The 16,798-nt window shown below is 44.9% G+C and overlaps 1 protein-coding gene and 1 long non-coding RNA gene across 4 annotated transcripts; one reads left to right on the top strand and one right to left on the bottom strand.

The window, feature by feature from the left end:
• The first annotated feature begins 1,192 nt into the window (after positions 1-1,192).
• On the top strand, positions 1,193-4,890 carry LOC120679190 (protein no-on-transient A-like). 3 transcript variants are annotated; one of them, XM_039960723.1, is made up of 3 exons: positions 1,193-1,280; positions 4,082-4,410; positions 4,484-4,890. In XM_039960723.1, exons 1-3 carry the CDS (start codon positions 1,214-1,216, stop codon positions 4,502-4,504), a joined length of 417 nt encoding a protein of 138 aa, XP_039816657.1. In that variant the 5' UTR covers positions 1,193-1,213; the 3' UTR covers positions 4,505-4,890. The 3 variants fall into 3 exon arrangements, 2 of the variants coding, with proteins under 2 accessions (XP_039816657.1, XP_039816656.1); XR_005677030.1 differs by lacking the exon at positions 1,193-1,280 and adding an exon at positions 3,813-3,945; XM_039960722.1 differs by having other exon boundaries at positions 4,082-4,890.
• A 2,474-nt stretch (positions 4,891-7,364) lies between these two features.
• On the bottom strand, positions 7,365-7,949 carry LOC120679193. The gene is made up of 2 exons (XR_005677032.1): positions 7,731-7,949; positions 7,365-7,620 (listed from the first exon to the last, which is right to left on the bottom strand). It is a non-coding gene; the product is annotated as an uncharacterized LOC120679193 (long non-coding RNA).
• Between the last annotated feature and the right edge of the window lie 8,849 nt (positions 7,950-16,798).

Genomic DNA, 16,798 nt, shown 5'->3' with positions numbered 1-16,798 from the left:
TTGAAATTATGACATCTATATATGTGTTTATTACTTGTGCATTACGTTTCAGGAGTTGATTGGAACCCTAGTTGCATGATCCCTAGGTTTCCCTGAATTATACTAGAATGTATAGGACGATAGAAATGCTATGCTTAATACTTCTCGATAGAAGACGAGTGACTTTTTGCACTCGCGAGATATAGGATACTTAAAAGTCGAGTAATTTCTGGTTACTCGCGAGATATAGGTTATATACTTATATACAGTACCTGAGTTGTTGAAATTGATATGGAAATATGAGACCGGGCGGGGAATGATGATGATGTATAGGAATGGCAGCAGGACAGGGTTCCTGGGTGTCTTAGCCCCGTCCGAGTCGATTGAGGACCGTACCGTTGTTGGCCCTGCTGATCATGTTTGAACTGTACTAACCGCATGCCGGGAGTAGGAGGTAGTCGAAACCGGTAAGCCGTGTACTGCCTTGTTTCGAAAGTACAGAACTTCTACCCACCCCTTAGGGCAGTCGAGTGGCCGCGAAGAATTGGGATGCATATGTTTACTTTTGGTGGTCTCTTGTAGGGCTCGGTTGACTATATGCAGGTGGGGCGGTTCTGTAGTTCGAGGCGGGGAGGGGAATGGTTGGTTCGTATTGTCCGACGGGGCAAATACGTGCCGTGTTGGTTAGGTCCACCTTGCAAGGTTAAATCGGATCGATTCGCCGTCAGTCGCTCTCGGACAAGAGCACCTTGATCTCCGAGTCACATCGTAGTAAGGAAATGAAACGAAATGATATGATACATGTTGATGTTATTTAATCAATTATGTTTTCACATTGATTGTTATAGATCTGCAAATCATAGATGTGTAGCAACTTTATAACTACAACTTGGAGCTAAAATTTTGGAGTTAAGGATCTATTTTAGATGCTTTTTGGCAAAACAAACCCACCAGCCAAAAGCCTTGCATGTCTAGATAATGGGCTAAGTATACCAACTCTTCTAGCTTCCATCCATCTTGCATTCTAGTACTATTATCATAGACACCAATAGCTGGAAATCCTTCTAGATCATTGAGAAAATATAATGTGCCTATACCTTTAGGAACTTTATTTATTGGTGTTTGATGAAGGCCTACTCGCCTTAAGTTGCATAACCGAGTGATTCCTAAAGGGAGAATTTGCAAAGAACCGCACGCCTGCAAGTTTAATACACTACAAGAAATGTGGTGATCTATGACGAAAATTCTATGCCATTTTAATAGAGCGTCACAGTTGCACACAATCTATGACGAATTTGAAGGTATGGATCCTAGGCCCAGAACTTTATGACGTTTTATTGAATTCGTCATAATTGAGCCCACAAAATATGACGTTTTATTGAATTCGTCATAATTTAGCCCACAAAACATGACGCTTTAACATTAATGTCATAAAAATTGTCATAGCTATTTTAACTATATGTTTTGACATTTTCATTTTTAATTCAAGTTTTTTCTTCTCTTATTTGATGCTTACGTGGCAGCCTAGTCAGCGCACACGTGGTCTGCTGAGTGGGGCCCACTTGCGAGCCCACGAATGAAAATAGAAATCGTCACGGATTTAATATCACGCTCAAACCACAATGATGATAAAAAAATGGGATATAGTTAACATGAGTCCACGAATCACCATAAGATACGGACTTCACATATGCATCCAATTTGCAACATAATATTTTGTACAAGCTTAAATCCAGGTTTTTTATTTTTAAAATTAAAATTTCTGTGGCATAAGAAAATCGCTCGTTATTTTTATCTTGAAAAAAAATCATTCTAGCCCATCTCAACATTTTCTTGGGCTGCAGTAAAAAATTTGGAAAAAAAAACCAACGGCCTAGCTCTTTTTCACGTGTCTGGGCCGAGCTCGTTTTTGCGCTTCGGGCCTCCTCTCTCTCCACCTTGTTTTTGGCGCAGCAGAAGGACCAGCAGAGGTGAAGAAAAATGGCCGCAGCAGGAGGACCAGCGGAGGGGGGAAAAATAGCCGCAGGAACAGCAGATGGGAATCGAACCTGGGTCATGATATTCAGAATCGAGGGCCCTGCCCCTACGACACAGCAACAGCTTAGTTGAAGCTTGAGAAAAAACGGATGGCTGAGAAAAAACGGCACAGCCACAATGATGGTTGGCAACTACACGCAGCGGCAGGGAAAAAACGGATGGCTGAGAAAAAAGAAAAAAAGGGGGCAAAATTAACGGACGAAGGGAATCGAACCCAGGTCTCCAAAATTAAACGAGACCACCTTACCACTACACTGCGTCTTCTTTCATGAAGATATCTGATTATATAATTTATATACAAAATGTCTGGTGTTTTAATTCGGACAAAAAAGAGGCATGGGGTGTAGCGAGATTCGAACTCAGGTCACGGTGACAAGACTGCGGAGCAATACCACTATGTTGGGCCATCGCTTGTGATGCTTCCGTGTATAAAGTCTCTTATACTCTATACTATAATGGGGCCCTGTATTGAAGACCAGTCGTGTGGATCATATTTTTCTTTTTAATCCGGAATTAAACTTTATAATTGGTATTTCTCCCTCGTATGAACTCCAAATTTGATGGTTATTTTTTTTTGAATTTTTCTAAAATCAGGATCTTTTATTTAGTGACTTATGTTTGTATGTTAATTGTTATATCTTGATTGTTTTCATACGAAATGTTTTATTCCAACTAAATAGAGAATTAAAAGCATGTTTTTGCATAAGAATTACTAATGTAACTTCATATTTTTTCAATGTTATGATCAACATAAGGCAGTATCCAAAATTGAAGTGTATCAGAGGAAGGAAATGAACTATGATGTGCAAACTTCAAAGTTTAAGTTGAAGTGTATGAAACATCGTGTACACGTGTCCTTTTTGTGAATAATGTGTGCTCAAAAAATTATGAAATTGTGTGAAACTTTTTTGTTAAGCTTTTATATCCATAAAATAGTTCCATGCCAAAATTTAGAATTTTCCGAGCAAATTTAAATATTACTACAATTATTGGATAGTGTTTTGGGGATATAAGTTTGAGTTGTCATTAGAAGAAAGTTAAATTTTTTAATATCTATAAAGGAAATGGGCTACAATACATGAATACAGTTAAATATGAATTTTATACAATTTTGTGAATCATTCTGGTGTCACATGTATTTCAAATTGGAATTTCGTTCCATAAGCACACAGAAATTAAATTAAGTGGTGGAAAATAGCAATGTGTTCCAAAAAAAAGTTGAGAATTTTCCACAACAACTTACATATTGTTTTGTACAAGTGAAAAATATATTTACACCCATAACATAAACATATTTTTAAGATGCTTCACAAGGATGATCTAATTAGTTATATAACAAAACATCAAATAATATTGGACTGAGAAAACATCTAAATCAGCCCATCTAGCAATGCATGCACGGCCCAAGCTTTTCTGTCCATTCATCCTTAATCCAACGGTATGAGTCGCTTTCTCATTGTCTATAAAACATTGGAAACCCTAGCAGTCGGCCTTCTTCTTTGTCCCCGCCGGCCGCCACCCCTCCTCAGATCCACTCCCCTCCCTCTCCACAGACGCCGCCCCCTCAGGTCCTCATGCCGCCTCCTCCCCTGTGATGGGGCCTGAAGAACGCAGCCAAGGGAGTGCGGCCCGGGGTGCAGTGGCTCCCTAACCAGCCGCCATCCTACACCTCCTCACCTCCCTCTCCCCCTCCTCGTCTTCTCCGTCCCGACGCCACTACGGCGGCCTGCGCCCGGCTTGCGCAAGATCCGGCCGTGGTGTGACTCTGTCTGGCCGTCGCGGTCCCAGATCCGTGGCTGGCACAGCATCCGGGCAGGAGGCGGCCGTGGTGGCGGCACTTGCGACGGCAGTCTCGAGGATGCGGACGCGAGGCCGCGGCGGGATGCGCCGCCTCTGGGCATCGGCCGGCCGCGGCAGTTGACTTGAAAGGTAACCACGATTTTCGATCCCCGCCGGTAGATCCGTAACCCGCCTCGTCGATTCGTGTTGTTTTGATGCGAGTTATCTCATCTTTTTTTTTGTTCTGGGTTTTGCGGGTGATTTTCTGATGCTCTGCGCCCCCTAGGGTTGTGGTTTCAGGATGCCAGATCGGCAACAGTCAGAGGAGCTGGAGGAGCAGGTGGACCTGGAGGGGGACGACGACGATGGTACTGCCGCCGCGGCCAGGACGACGACGGGATGGCGGCCGACCCGGCCGTGGGAGGCAGCAATGGAGACGAGGTGGACAAGGGGGCCAATGGGGACTGGCCCAAGGACGAGGAGGAGAAGAGGAAGTGGGAGGATCTACTCGCGTCGCCGCCTCACGGATCCGAGGTCTCCATTGACGGCCTGCCCAGGGACATCACCGAGGAGGCCCTCCGCGAGCTGCGCGACCCATTGGGTGAAATCTATGAGGTCCGTGGATTCTTTCTCGCCTGGTATTTCTGCATTGCTTCTCAGCTCGTGACTTGGAATCTGATGCTCGTAGCTCTTTGTGATGAACGAATGAATGACAAGTGAGGCTCACCAAGGATAAGGACACCAATGAGAACAAGGGATTCACCTTTGTAGCGTTACTCTGGCGCTGCCATTTCGGTGAGCCACAGGTAGACTGCTCCTTCCTCCCCAATTTGTCAGCGACCACCCCTTGGCTGTTACTCGGGTTTCCCCTTGGTCTCTTCGTCTCAGCCTCCAGGGATGCGTAGCTGTGGTGGAATTTGCGGGGATTAGAGAGGGATTTCATGAGCAAGAGGTTGGGATTTTTTTGCGAGCAGGAGATAAATTGGGGGAGTGGGGTGTATTTCGTTAGCAAGAGGATGGGAGCTATTGTGAGGTGCACTGCAACATTATTTCGTTATATGTGGTTCATTGTATTTCCTACCTGACAGCTTTCATATTTGTGACAAACATATGCATGTTCAGTGATAGTTTCTCTGACACATAGAGCAATCATCATTTAGGCTGCACCTCACTTTGAATTTAATTTACCTTATGGTGTTGTAAGGTTGGAGACAGTTACTTTGATATTCGAATGAAGTGTGATAGCAAATAGGATAGTGTTGCTCTTTGTACAGATCAGTTAATTACAATATTACTAATTTGCTGTGCCAATTCATGTTCCAATTCATCTTGTTTGTGATGTAGTGAGGGATCCTCTACTCATGCTGTTGCCAATTTGATAAAACAATTTGATCCTCTACTTTCATTTTAAACAAGCATTAGGAGGTTGTACTGCAGCTTTGTTATGGAGTAGGACATTCTAAATTTACCTTTGTACTGCAGCTATTTGGTAACAGGCACTCTAATTTTACTGCAACCTTGCTATATGTAAACTGCACTCTAATTTTACACCAGTAATATGCATATTTTTATAAATTTGGTGTTCAGTAACTAAGCACTTATCTTTTGCAAGCCTGGTCATTTAATTTTATTTTTATCTTGAGTAGCTGCTCGTGCTTGTCATCGAGTACAGAAGATGTTAGATTGTTTATTTGTATGACTAGTACTGAAGCTGTTAAGTTGTTTATTTGCATGACAAATCAGCAATTCTTCCATATTGAGTGAATGTCAATGCATAAATATGTACAAACTATAATACCCTTTTGTTTTGCAAAAACTAATTTCTTGTATCCGAGTCACTTTGCTTGGCTTCTCTATTTTTCCTTTTCACAAAGATTAAGTTTTTTGCATGCTTGCAATTTTCAGGGAGAGAAGTACAAAGATCAAGAACAAATGCATCGAATTTGTTTGAGTGCCTCTACAGGAAAAAGAGAAATGATGCACGTTATGTACATATTGCCATTGCATATTAGCTTTCAAATACTGCTTATAGCAAATTCTGGATGAAATTTTTTTATGTGATTTAATGTTGTATGTGATTAAATGCTCGATCAAAATTTATTTATGTGATGAGATGTTAATTTCTTTTTGATATATTTTGGGTTGGGCTGAAATGATCATGCAGTTTATATGGGCTGTGTAAATGAGGCCCAAATGGGCTTTGTAAATTAGGCCCAAATTGGCTCACATGCCTGCTGCCACATCACTGTCCATGTCAGCATCCATGTGGTGCCATGTCATCACCACTTTCCACGTCACTGCTACGTCATCGATCATGTCAAATTACACGTCATCATTGTTATCCACGTCATTGCCATGTCAGCAGCCACGTCATCTTCCATGTCATCATTGTGTGACATGATAATTGAATCTGTGACGAAAATTATACTGTTCGTGACGTTAATTTTCGTCATAGAAAACGGGCTTGGATTGGGCTTCGGGGGCCCGGGGACATTCCATGACGGTTTTAAAACGTCATGGATCAAGCAATCTATGACGAAAATTTAAGGAACGTCACGAGGTGTGATCTATGACGCTCAATACATGACGTTATTTGAGATCGTCATAGATACTGTTTTATGACGGTTTTTCAGTGATCTGTGACGAAATTCAATCGTCATGGATCAACAGATTTTTTGTAGTGATATCTTAAGGTTTATGAGACAACCAATGGATTCAGGAAGATAGGATATATCAGTCCCATCAAGGTCAAGTGATCGTAGGTGGATCAAACTTCCAATACAATCAGGAATACTTTGTATAATTGAACCAGTGAGATCCAACACTCGTATCTTAGGGAGTGTTTTGAAAATTGTATTTTTCAACTTCTAATGCTGTACACCTAGTTATCATAGTCCTTACTCTAATAATAATATAATATGCTCCTTCTGCACACTTGGGGCAATTGAGAACTCCTTACCCGTGAAAATTGCAATACGCCGTAACTTCCAATACATATTACTTAATAAAAAGCAAGTATGAAGGCAACAATAATGGTCGATTTTTCACTTATTTGTGAGAGATGATTTGTGAACTGTCCAGAACTCTGTATTCCTGTCCCATAGTCTATATTCCTGTCTCTCAGCCTCTATATACCAAAAACCTAATAGGCCACCTTGCCAGCCCATCACCGGCCGAGGCCCACAACTCAAACAGCCCACAAAACAATCTCAAGTCTGATCGTTTTCCAACCTGATCGTGCGACTAATCGCGACTAGTCGACGACTAGTCGCGACTAGTCGACGACTAGTCGGACGACTAGAAAACTAGTCGCCCAGACCTACTCGGTGTCCCTTATCGGGGTCACCGGACCGATAAGCCCGACTAATCGCGACTAATCGCGATTAGTCGGACGACTAGATAACATGGGTTGTAGGCTGCAAATGGATTATCTAAAATTAGACAAGTTTCAGTAAATAGTTATCTTGTAATAGAGGTTCGCAGATAAACATACTTGTTTATAATCTAAATTTTAAAAAATATACTTGAACAAGGATATGAATAACCGTAATGAATGAATTTACACAAGCTAGCTAAGAGGACATGCTATCATATTTTACTGTGGAAATATCATGGGGCCAAGTAAACAAAGACGCAATATGTGAACCACAGCTAGAAGTCTGACCTTACAATCTTATTCTCCCTCAAGGAAAAGTGACTGATAACAAGGATGAACAGTAATCATCATGCAGAGACAGTTTGTTCAGATAATCAGTCCATCAGTACATCAATGTCTTGACGGAGTGAGACCAAGGAGATTAGAAGCAAGTGCTTGGAGAAACCAACCTACAGAATAGATGAGGACTATTAGCTGAGAAGTGGCGTTGGTCCTTAAATGACAGCCTGTTTGATACAGTGCGCAGAACTAGAATGGCATGGTAGACAAGAAACATTACCGCTGACTCAGATCTTCTAGAGCTGAAAACAGTACCTGAATACCGAATATGGATCCACTGTTATTTGGCAGATAAGAGTGTTGTACACGGAGATTAGTTTGTGTCAATAAATTTTGTTTTTCCTTTTTCCTCCCAACCGGATGTAATCAATAAGAAATTGTGCTCTGTCTAGCATGAAACTTCTGCTATCTCTGCACGATCAACACGTTCAAATCTGAAGGACCGGAAAAGCGACCAGAGGGGGGGTGAATGGGTGCCGATCAAAATTTTTCTTCAAAGAGAGTACGGATTAAAATCCCAAGTGCGCACCCAACCCTAGAGTCTTAGGTGAAGTGCAGAGTAGCTATAGAGGAGCTACACTAACACAAAACAGCCCTATGAACAAACGAGACAAAACGCGGAAGCAGACACGCAGAAACAGCGTTAGAAAACGCACGGTATAACTCACCGGTTGATCCGACGAATATGAACTTGAACGCGTCGGTTAAACCGGTGAGACAGAGCTGGCAGCAAGAGAAAAGCAATCACCGGTTGATCCGACGCATAGGTTTGAACAATGTCGGTTCAACCGTTGATGCTACACCGGATGATCCGACAAAATCAAACTCAAGCGTCGGTGCAGTTGTCCAGAGAGGCAACAAAACGAACCCAGCAGAGCATCGGATGAACCGACAATGAGAAATCTCAACACGTCGGTTAAACGAGTAAAAGTACACACGTGGGGTCGTTGGTGAAGAATCACCGGTTGATCCGATGCACGTTGAGCTAATGCACTGGTGCAACCAAGCGAAAACCCCAAAAACCCTAACCAATGAGCAACCTACTCACCGGTTGATCCGACGTGGATAATTTCGAAAACATCGGTTCATCCGGTGATAGGAAGAACTCTGCCCGAGAAAAACTGCTCGCAGATAGGTTCGAGAACTCGTTGATTGGATGATCAATCGTGGTCCAAAGTCTACCAAAATTCGCAGGCACGATCACTAAGACCTAGTGAACATGTCCACGGAAGGAATCGACGAATCACTCCATGATTTGGGAGGAATCGAGGAATTCCCGAGCAAGAAAGGGGTTTTCTCAAGAACGTGAAAATCTTGGATTCGAGAGGACTCGTGATCCCGGGGATTTTAGCTCAAGGATAGATGGATTAGAATCACAACACGGAGTCACCAAATCACCAATAACAACCCACGATCATAAGCACCAAAAACAACCACGTGAAAATCAAAACTTGGCTCATGGAAGGCAAAAGACGTACGAAATTGAATCGAATTCAAAACACCGGAGGGCACAAGGAGGGAAGGGCCTCCTTTCCAATTCAATCTCAGTACAAAGTCTCAAAAATCCATGGTTCAAATCCTGCCCTAGAGAAGAGAGGGAGGAAGAACAGAGGAAGAAGGAGCCAGCGCACAGGAGGAGCAGTCTCCAGAAAAGAAAAGCGCATGCAGTGCTGCTGCCCTCCTCTCCCTTTTAATCTCCTAACCTCCCTGGCTAAAGACTAAACTATCCCTACTTAATAAAACTAGACTAGAAAGGCCGTAGGGGCAAAACCGGAAAAGATACAAGGACTCATTCGACGGCCAAGGTTCTTTCTTCGAGTCGAAGTCTTCTCCGCGATTCCGCCGTGGGAATGAAGATCTGGTCCGCGGTTTTGGAGGGTCCGCGAAACCCGGGTAGGTGGCCGGTTTTGAGAAAACCGCCAAAAATCCACGTGCGGGAAGATTCCCGCCTCCACGCCGTAGCCCTGGACGCCGTTCCCGCCTCGGCCTTCTGACGGCCCTAGACGCCGCTCGACGCCCGTCACCTCCTCGCCCGCCGTGAGGCCCTAGACACCGTCGACGCCCGTTCCTCCGCCAGTCCCGAGACCGACGCTCGTGCCTCCACGACTTGGCGTCTTCAACCGCCGTCCGCCAGCTTGGTTTTGTGGCGCAAACCAAGAAACCCGCCATCCACCGGTGCTTGCGCCCTCGATCCAGGAGTGGACGCCACAGCTGCCGCCCGGCCCGAGCTCCGGTCCCGGCTGCCCTTCACCACCATCCACCGCACGGTCTATCGGCCACAGCACCTCCACGGCAGCTCTCCGTCGACACTCGACGCCCGTGTACCTGCAACCAAAGACCAAGCACACGATCACACCGCACGGTTGAAAATTCACTCATCACAGCCAGGAGAAGGTACTCAACATTCCTCAATCTCCCCCTTGATGAGTGCATTGTCAACACACCACAAACGAACCAAGAGAGAAACAAAAATAGAGAAGAACAAAGAAGAAAGAGAGAACTTGAGCAAGTGACAGAAAACTCGAAGAAAGCAAGAACAAGTCACTTAACCAAGCAAAGATCGATCCTCTAAGACAAGGGCAACGGCTCGACGCAATCGATCAAACACAAGCATGACTCCTCAAAGACAGAGGCAGTGCTCGACTCAGTCATGCAGAAGTGACGAGGAAACCAGGAGCCAAACAAAGCAGAAACTCCCCTTGAAATGCATCTCCCCCTCACACGTGCAACTCTCACCACATGTATGCACTCTCAAAGCCCTGTGCACAACAAGTTTTTGGTTCTCTCAAAAATCAAACAATTCTCCCCCTTGTTCGATCACTAAACTTCTCCCCCTTGTTGGCACATGCACACATCAAGGCTAAACAGACCCAAAACTCCCCCTGAAACTGAGACTCCCCTTGAAAATATGCTATGCAATGAATGCAATGCAAGAGGTGTAAGTGAAAGCATTCAGGGATACAAAGGATATGAGCAACATCTAGTTACAAGCATGTGTGCATCCATAAACAAGACCTGCATCTAGCTCAACAGGGTATATCAAAACATGTCCAGAGCTTAGCAAGTTCAGTTTAGCAGAAATAAAAGCATCACCCATGATCTAGCACTAACAAGTAGGGAATGTAAATCAGTGCTAATCAAACTCATACAGGTGAGCCAAAAACAGCCAAGGCATGTTGCAAACATTCATTATGCAATCAAATTATATCAAGCAATTATTAATGTCAGGGGTTGAAAGCTTGTCATGCTTTACTTAGCAACGAGGCCAAGCCTATGCCAAAGGCAATCAGAAACTTAAGACACTCGTTTCAGTCATGCACAGCCTTGCCCAGGTTCTCACAAGTGCAAAGTGAGCCGTCCCGAAAGTTCGATCAGTGCGACAAGCAATCCCACCTGGATCTTTTCATTCCATTTCAAACATAGTTCAAGCAATTTTATCAATTTTAGATCATGTCAAATATGAATTGCTGAACCAGGACGAATTGCAACAAGTTAAGTATCAAGAAGCTATACTAGCATGAATAAGATAGCAAAACATATCAACACGCCCTAACATGCTAGTAGCCAAAACAGGGTGACCACGTTTTCAAATTTTCAAATAAAAATAGCTTAACTCAGAGGATGTCATATACACAAAAGAGCAAGCTGAACATGATCACGTTTATAAACTCACACTAGCAAGCACCAGGAGGTCATAGCAATGTATACAAGAATGCTAGTGCAAGTGATGCAATGTAAAATGCAGAAATATACAAATGCATATGCAAAAACCAACTACCAAACCTAGAAAACGAAGAGAAGCGAAAATAAAACCTACAAAGCTAACCAAGGAAAAACTAGCACCTAAAAGGGGTAACAAACCCCAAGCTCCCCTCGCAAGCGAGCAAAAGTCTCAAGCTCAAGTGGTTTGGTAAGGATATTTGCGGTTTGCCTCTCGGTTGGTACATGGATCATGTCTATGTGGCCTCTCTCATGATTATCTCAAATGAAGTGGAACCTGATGTCTATGTGTTTGGTTTTGGAGTGGAGCACTGGGTTCTTTGCAATGCAAATGGAAGACATATTGTCTACAAAGATGGAAACCCTACCAAAGCTCAACCCATAATCCTGCAAAGTTTGTTTCATCCAAAGAATCTGAGAGCAGCAGCTAGCAGTGGCAACGTATTTGGCTTCTGTGGAAGAGAGCGCTACACTAGCTTGCTTGCGAGAGGACCACGAAACCAAAGATGTTCCGAGAAAGTGACAGGTGCCAGAAGTCGACTTGCGATCCAGCCGAGACCCGCCAAAATCAGCATCCGAAAATCCAACCAAAACAAGAGATGAATCCACAGAATACCAAAGACCGAATTCAGGAGTGAACTTGAGGTACCTGAAGATGCGTTTCACCACTTGCTTGTGGGAGGTGCGCGTTGAAGCCTGATACCACGCATAGAGACCGACCCCGAACTGAATGTCCGGCCGGGTCGCCGTCAGGTACAGAAGGGAGCCAATCATGCTCCTGTACTCCTTCTGGTCAACCGCCTCGCCATCCAAGTCAGCATCAATCGTCGTCGATGTGCTGATCGGAGTCGGATGAGGAGACAAGTCACTCATGTCGAACTTCCGCAGCAAGTCCTTGGTGTACTTGGCTTGATGAACGAACGTGCCCTAAGGAGTTTGCTTGATCTGCAGCCCGAGGAAGAACTACAGCTCACCCATCATGCTCATCTCGAACTCCCTGGACATCTGCTCAGAAAACTTGGAAACAAGAGCGTGAGAAGAGACACCAAAAATGATATCATCCACGTAAATCTGAACCAACAAAAAGTCAGAGCCAGAGCGCATGAGGAACAATGTTTTATCAACACATCCCATGTTAAAACCTTGAGCAAGCAAGAAATTTTTAAGCATATCGTACCAAGCTCTAGGTGCCTGTTTCAAACCATAAAGAGCTTTCTGAAGTTTGTAAACTCGGTTTGGAAACTTGGGATTTTCAAAACCAGGGGTTGTTTCACATAAACTTCCTCTTCAATAAAACCATTTAAGAAGGCAGATTTCACATCCATTTAGAAAACTTTAAAACCCTTGGAAGCAGCAAATGCAAGAAAAATTCGAATCGCTTCTAAGCGTGCTACCGGGGCAAAAGTTTCGTCATAATCTATCCCTTCCTTTTGGCAAAACCTCTGGGCTACAAGTCGAGCCTTGTTCCGCACTACCAACCCATCTTCACCTTGCTTGTTCTTGAAAACCCACTTGGTTCTAATGGGGTTACAAGCAGGCGGAGGCTCAACCAAAACCCAAACCTGATTCTTTTCAAAAATTTCGAGTTCCTCATGCATGGCATTGACCCAATTGGAGTCAGAAAGTGCGTGTCCAACATCTTTGGGCTCAAAAGAAGCAACAAACGCCGAATGAGCAAAGCCAGCGATACATGTTACCTTAGACCTTGTGACTCGCTCGTTGAGGTCACCTAGCATCTGTTGAGGTGGATGACGACGCTGAATGTGTCGCGGTGCTTCCCTTGTCGAAGTCGCCTCCTCCTCAACCAAAACTGATGTCTCCTCAGGTGCAGCTGGTGAAGGCTGAGTCACCTACTCGATCGGCCCCCGGAAAGTGGATGTAGTTGGGTCGGGGCCGTCATCATCGTCCGAGCTCGTGGCGGAGGCGGCTGGATCCACAGCACGCATGGTAGCCTCAGCATCACCCTCCGTAGCTTCTTCCTCCTCATCTTCAAAGATGGGGGTGCCGAGCTCCTCATCTCCTGCAACCTCAAAGACAGAAGAATTGTACGGTGCAGTTTCGTCGAAAGTTGCGGGAACTGAACAATACTTTGGCACAGTGCCTGCATCTAAAGTGCCACGAACAAATGAGAAATCGACCGCTTGGTTCGCCTCGAGGATCATGTGCCGAATCGGTCTATGATCTGGGACACACTATGCATCTTTCTGAGTAAACAAATGCAAAGTACAAGACCAGATATTTTCCTTAATCTAAAAAGGAAAACCAATGCAAAGCAGTGTCACCTGGATGCTGAAGATTGTTCTAGAAGGTAACTGCAGTGATGAGGTGGATAGAATGCTAGATCATCCTTCTGAAGACACAGGATGATAAAAAATGCATGCAAGGCTGGTGTCAAGAACCTGACTAGTATCGATCTCAAAAAAAAAAAAGAACCTGACTAGCTATTGTTATAATAAATCAGTTGGGGCAAAGAACCTACCTCAACTCTTCATTTTGCCAAGTAAACCAATACAAATTACAGTGTGGTAGTTTTCTGAGCAAGCATGGTGCAAAACTGTGGTATGAAGATGAAGCAACGCTAAACTCAATTGGCAAATCATAACCCTGTGTATTCCTATTTATTTGATGGCAAAAACGCAATGCCAAACAACAACTGCTTTACATGTACTATTCCTACTAGCATAGTGCCCGTGTATTGCTACGGATAAATACAAATTTTACCCAGATCTACATCAGACCGTCAATTTTTTTAATGTATAAGAATTTGTGTGATCGAGTCGTGGACGGAGAACTTGTCCGACTTGTATATGGGATGAACTAAGACCCACATGTCAATGACACAAGACGGACCAAACCAAAAATTGAGATGGAAACCTTACTTGCTTTAGAACTAGGTATAGATTCAATGGCACAAAGGGTTCAAGGAAAAAAACAATGGGAACATGGGCTCAAGAACACAAAACAGAATAATTAAAGCAACACAAATCTAGCTGCAGAGCAGCAGCAGGGCTCAGGACACACAGCCCGAACCCTCATGTGCACGCTGGCCTTGTATAGGAACACAGACCTCTCAAGGCAAAGACAGAAAAAACCGGCACCAAACATAAGCAATCAGCAATAACATGGTACTCAAGGCAGTTTAAGAACCACATTCAGCATGCCATATGATGAAACCATTTGCTCAAGTAACATCTGAGATGTCAAATTCATCTCTACCGTATAACACCCAATAGTTTGTCGTAATCACATTAGTTTCAACTAATGGGAATCTTCAGGTTCAACGAGGCTTAGCTGCTACTGGATTTGCCTGCTCTGTAATAGGCGCTGACAAAGTTCTTCACATTCTCTTTGGTGAGGAGAAGCCTGGTCTCACTGACACCATGCGTGACATTCTTTTTGATGAGGGGGCCTGCGAAACATCACGAGCAGCAAGATTCAGGCCTTCGAGCACAACAGATTGATCAAGAAATAAACAATATGTAATACTTGAAATCAAGCTAGAGGTCTAAACGAGAATAGCAGGGGCTATGACTTGTCAACAAGCTGCTTAAAGATCACTGCTACTAGAACTGCTATACTATGTCGGTATAGTGATCAATTACTTTTTCACAAAGAACAGAAATTAGATGATCACAACTTGTTTACTACAAGGTCTATCACCTCTTCCAAAGGAGTGTTCACAAATTAACCAGGATACTATATCAACCTAGAATTATCTCTCCAATCACTATTAGCAAGTTCAAGTCACAAGAGTTATCATTGCATACATCAATCAAACTATAAATTTGCAGCATAAGAGTAGTTCGCCTTACTAAAAACCAAATACTAAAGAATCTTTTTTTTGAAAGAATACTAAAGAATCTTAGAATGGTTAGAACGCCTCTGTTTTAAAAATAGTTTGATCAGCTAATGTTTATAACAATGTAAAAAGAATAACAAAAATACAAGGCTACAGAACTTACATCTTGCAGCCAAATTAGGTGTCTAGTTTTTTTTTTAAAAAAAAGAAACTAGACACCAAATTTGTAGAAAAAAAATTCATAGCACCAGATTAGCTTCATTGTTAAATCCACAATGAAATATGTTTTGACGTTGCATGTTCTTTTTTTTTGTGTTTGCAGATGTTAATGAATTTTTCTATAAATTCAGAGGAAATCTTGAGCTGTGCTGTGGCTCCTAGAATCTGCTCCACGAATGATATGTGCTGTGGATACTTGAGCTGCTCCTTGTCAGAATTAATGCCCCATGTGTTGTGCTATGTTTACTACTTGAGCTGCAGTTTGGTCTGTCAGTGTGAGTTGCTGGGCCGGCTGCCACATAGGCAGACAACAATATGGCATCTATCAGTGATAAAATCCTCTGAAGAAGGCAGCAACTGAAGACCAGGAGATCGAAGGCACCTGCTCGCTCGTCAGGAGGAACCGCCTCGACGACCTGGCGAATCAATGGCGACCAGACATCCTGTTCAATCCGGCGTAGAACAACGACCACGCTAGCTGTCGCCTTCGTCACCGATCGCCGGTGAGGCCTCGACGAGCATCGCCGACGCTCGAGGCGCCGGCTCGCGGATGCCATTCCAGAGCCCCTGCTAGAATGCGCTTTGGGTAGCCGCTGGCTGCAACCTGCAACAGAAAGCTAGCTCATCTTGGATGATGCAGCGGAGATATTGCCTCTAGTCTTAGACCAGCGCCACCGCCGCCGCCGGCGGCGTCGAGGTCCGCGATCCGCCCGCTGGCCGCTGCGGCATGCGGCCACGCGCCGCGCTCAGAGCACCCGGCGCTGCTCGACTTCCTCGGCGACATCAACGGGCCGAGAACGATACGGCCGCCGGAGCCCAGAAGCCGGCAGAGAAAGTACCGGCGCGGCGATATCCAGCAGCGCCGTCGCCGCCGCGTGCTCCACCGTCCCGCGATCCGTGGGGCGAGGCAGGAGGAAAACGAACAAGTCAAAGTGCAATCCGTTAAAATCAGGACCGTAGGCTCCCGATCTGACGGTTGATAGGGACCAAGGGGTGGACGGTAAATGAAATACCGTCCACCCCTGGCATTTGGTGCGTGCCCCCTCTCCTCCTGTTCTCCGGGCGTCGCGTCGCCGGAGCGCCACCATGTCCCCGCTCACCGCCGCGGTCCATTGACCCCTGGTACGCCGGAATGAGGGACGACGATGACGCGGCGTGGCTGATGGTCAGGCTCCGACGACCGACGAGCAGCCCCGATGCCCTCGGCGTCGCTGCCGCGCGCCGGCGCCGGCGGCGGGCAAGGACCTTGCTCGCTCGAGGCGCCGCGCGTCGACGTCAGCGGCAGTGGAGCCGGTCCTGTGGGCGCTCGTTCGCGGTGGCGGACACTGCTTGGCACGAGGTACTCCGGCGTACGTGCCAGCGAGACTGGAAACAGCAGCCACGGCGGCGATCTGTGGCGCTGTCCAGCTCCAGCCAGCCAATGGGCGCGAGGCAGAACCGCAGAAGTGAGACGCAACAGTACGTGGAAACTGATATATAATGCTTAATTACTAAGCTCATATTCCAGTGCCATAGATATGCAGTAAGCATCATGTTGTTGAATCTCATGT

Source organism: Panicum virgatum, chromosome 6N, assembly GCF_016808335.1.
Source record: "Panicum virgatum strain AP13 chromosome 6N, P.virgatum_v5, whole genome shotgun sequence".
In the NCBI taxonomy this organism is placed as follows: domain Eukaryota; kingdom Viridiplantae; phylum Streptophyta; class Magnoliopsida; order Poales; family Poaceae; genus Panicum; species Panicum virgatum.
This window is presented reverse-complemented; position numbering and strand designations above follow the sequence as displayed.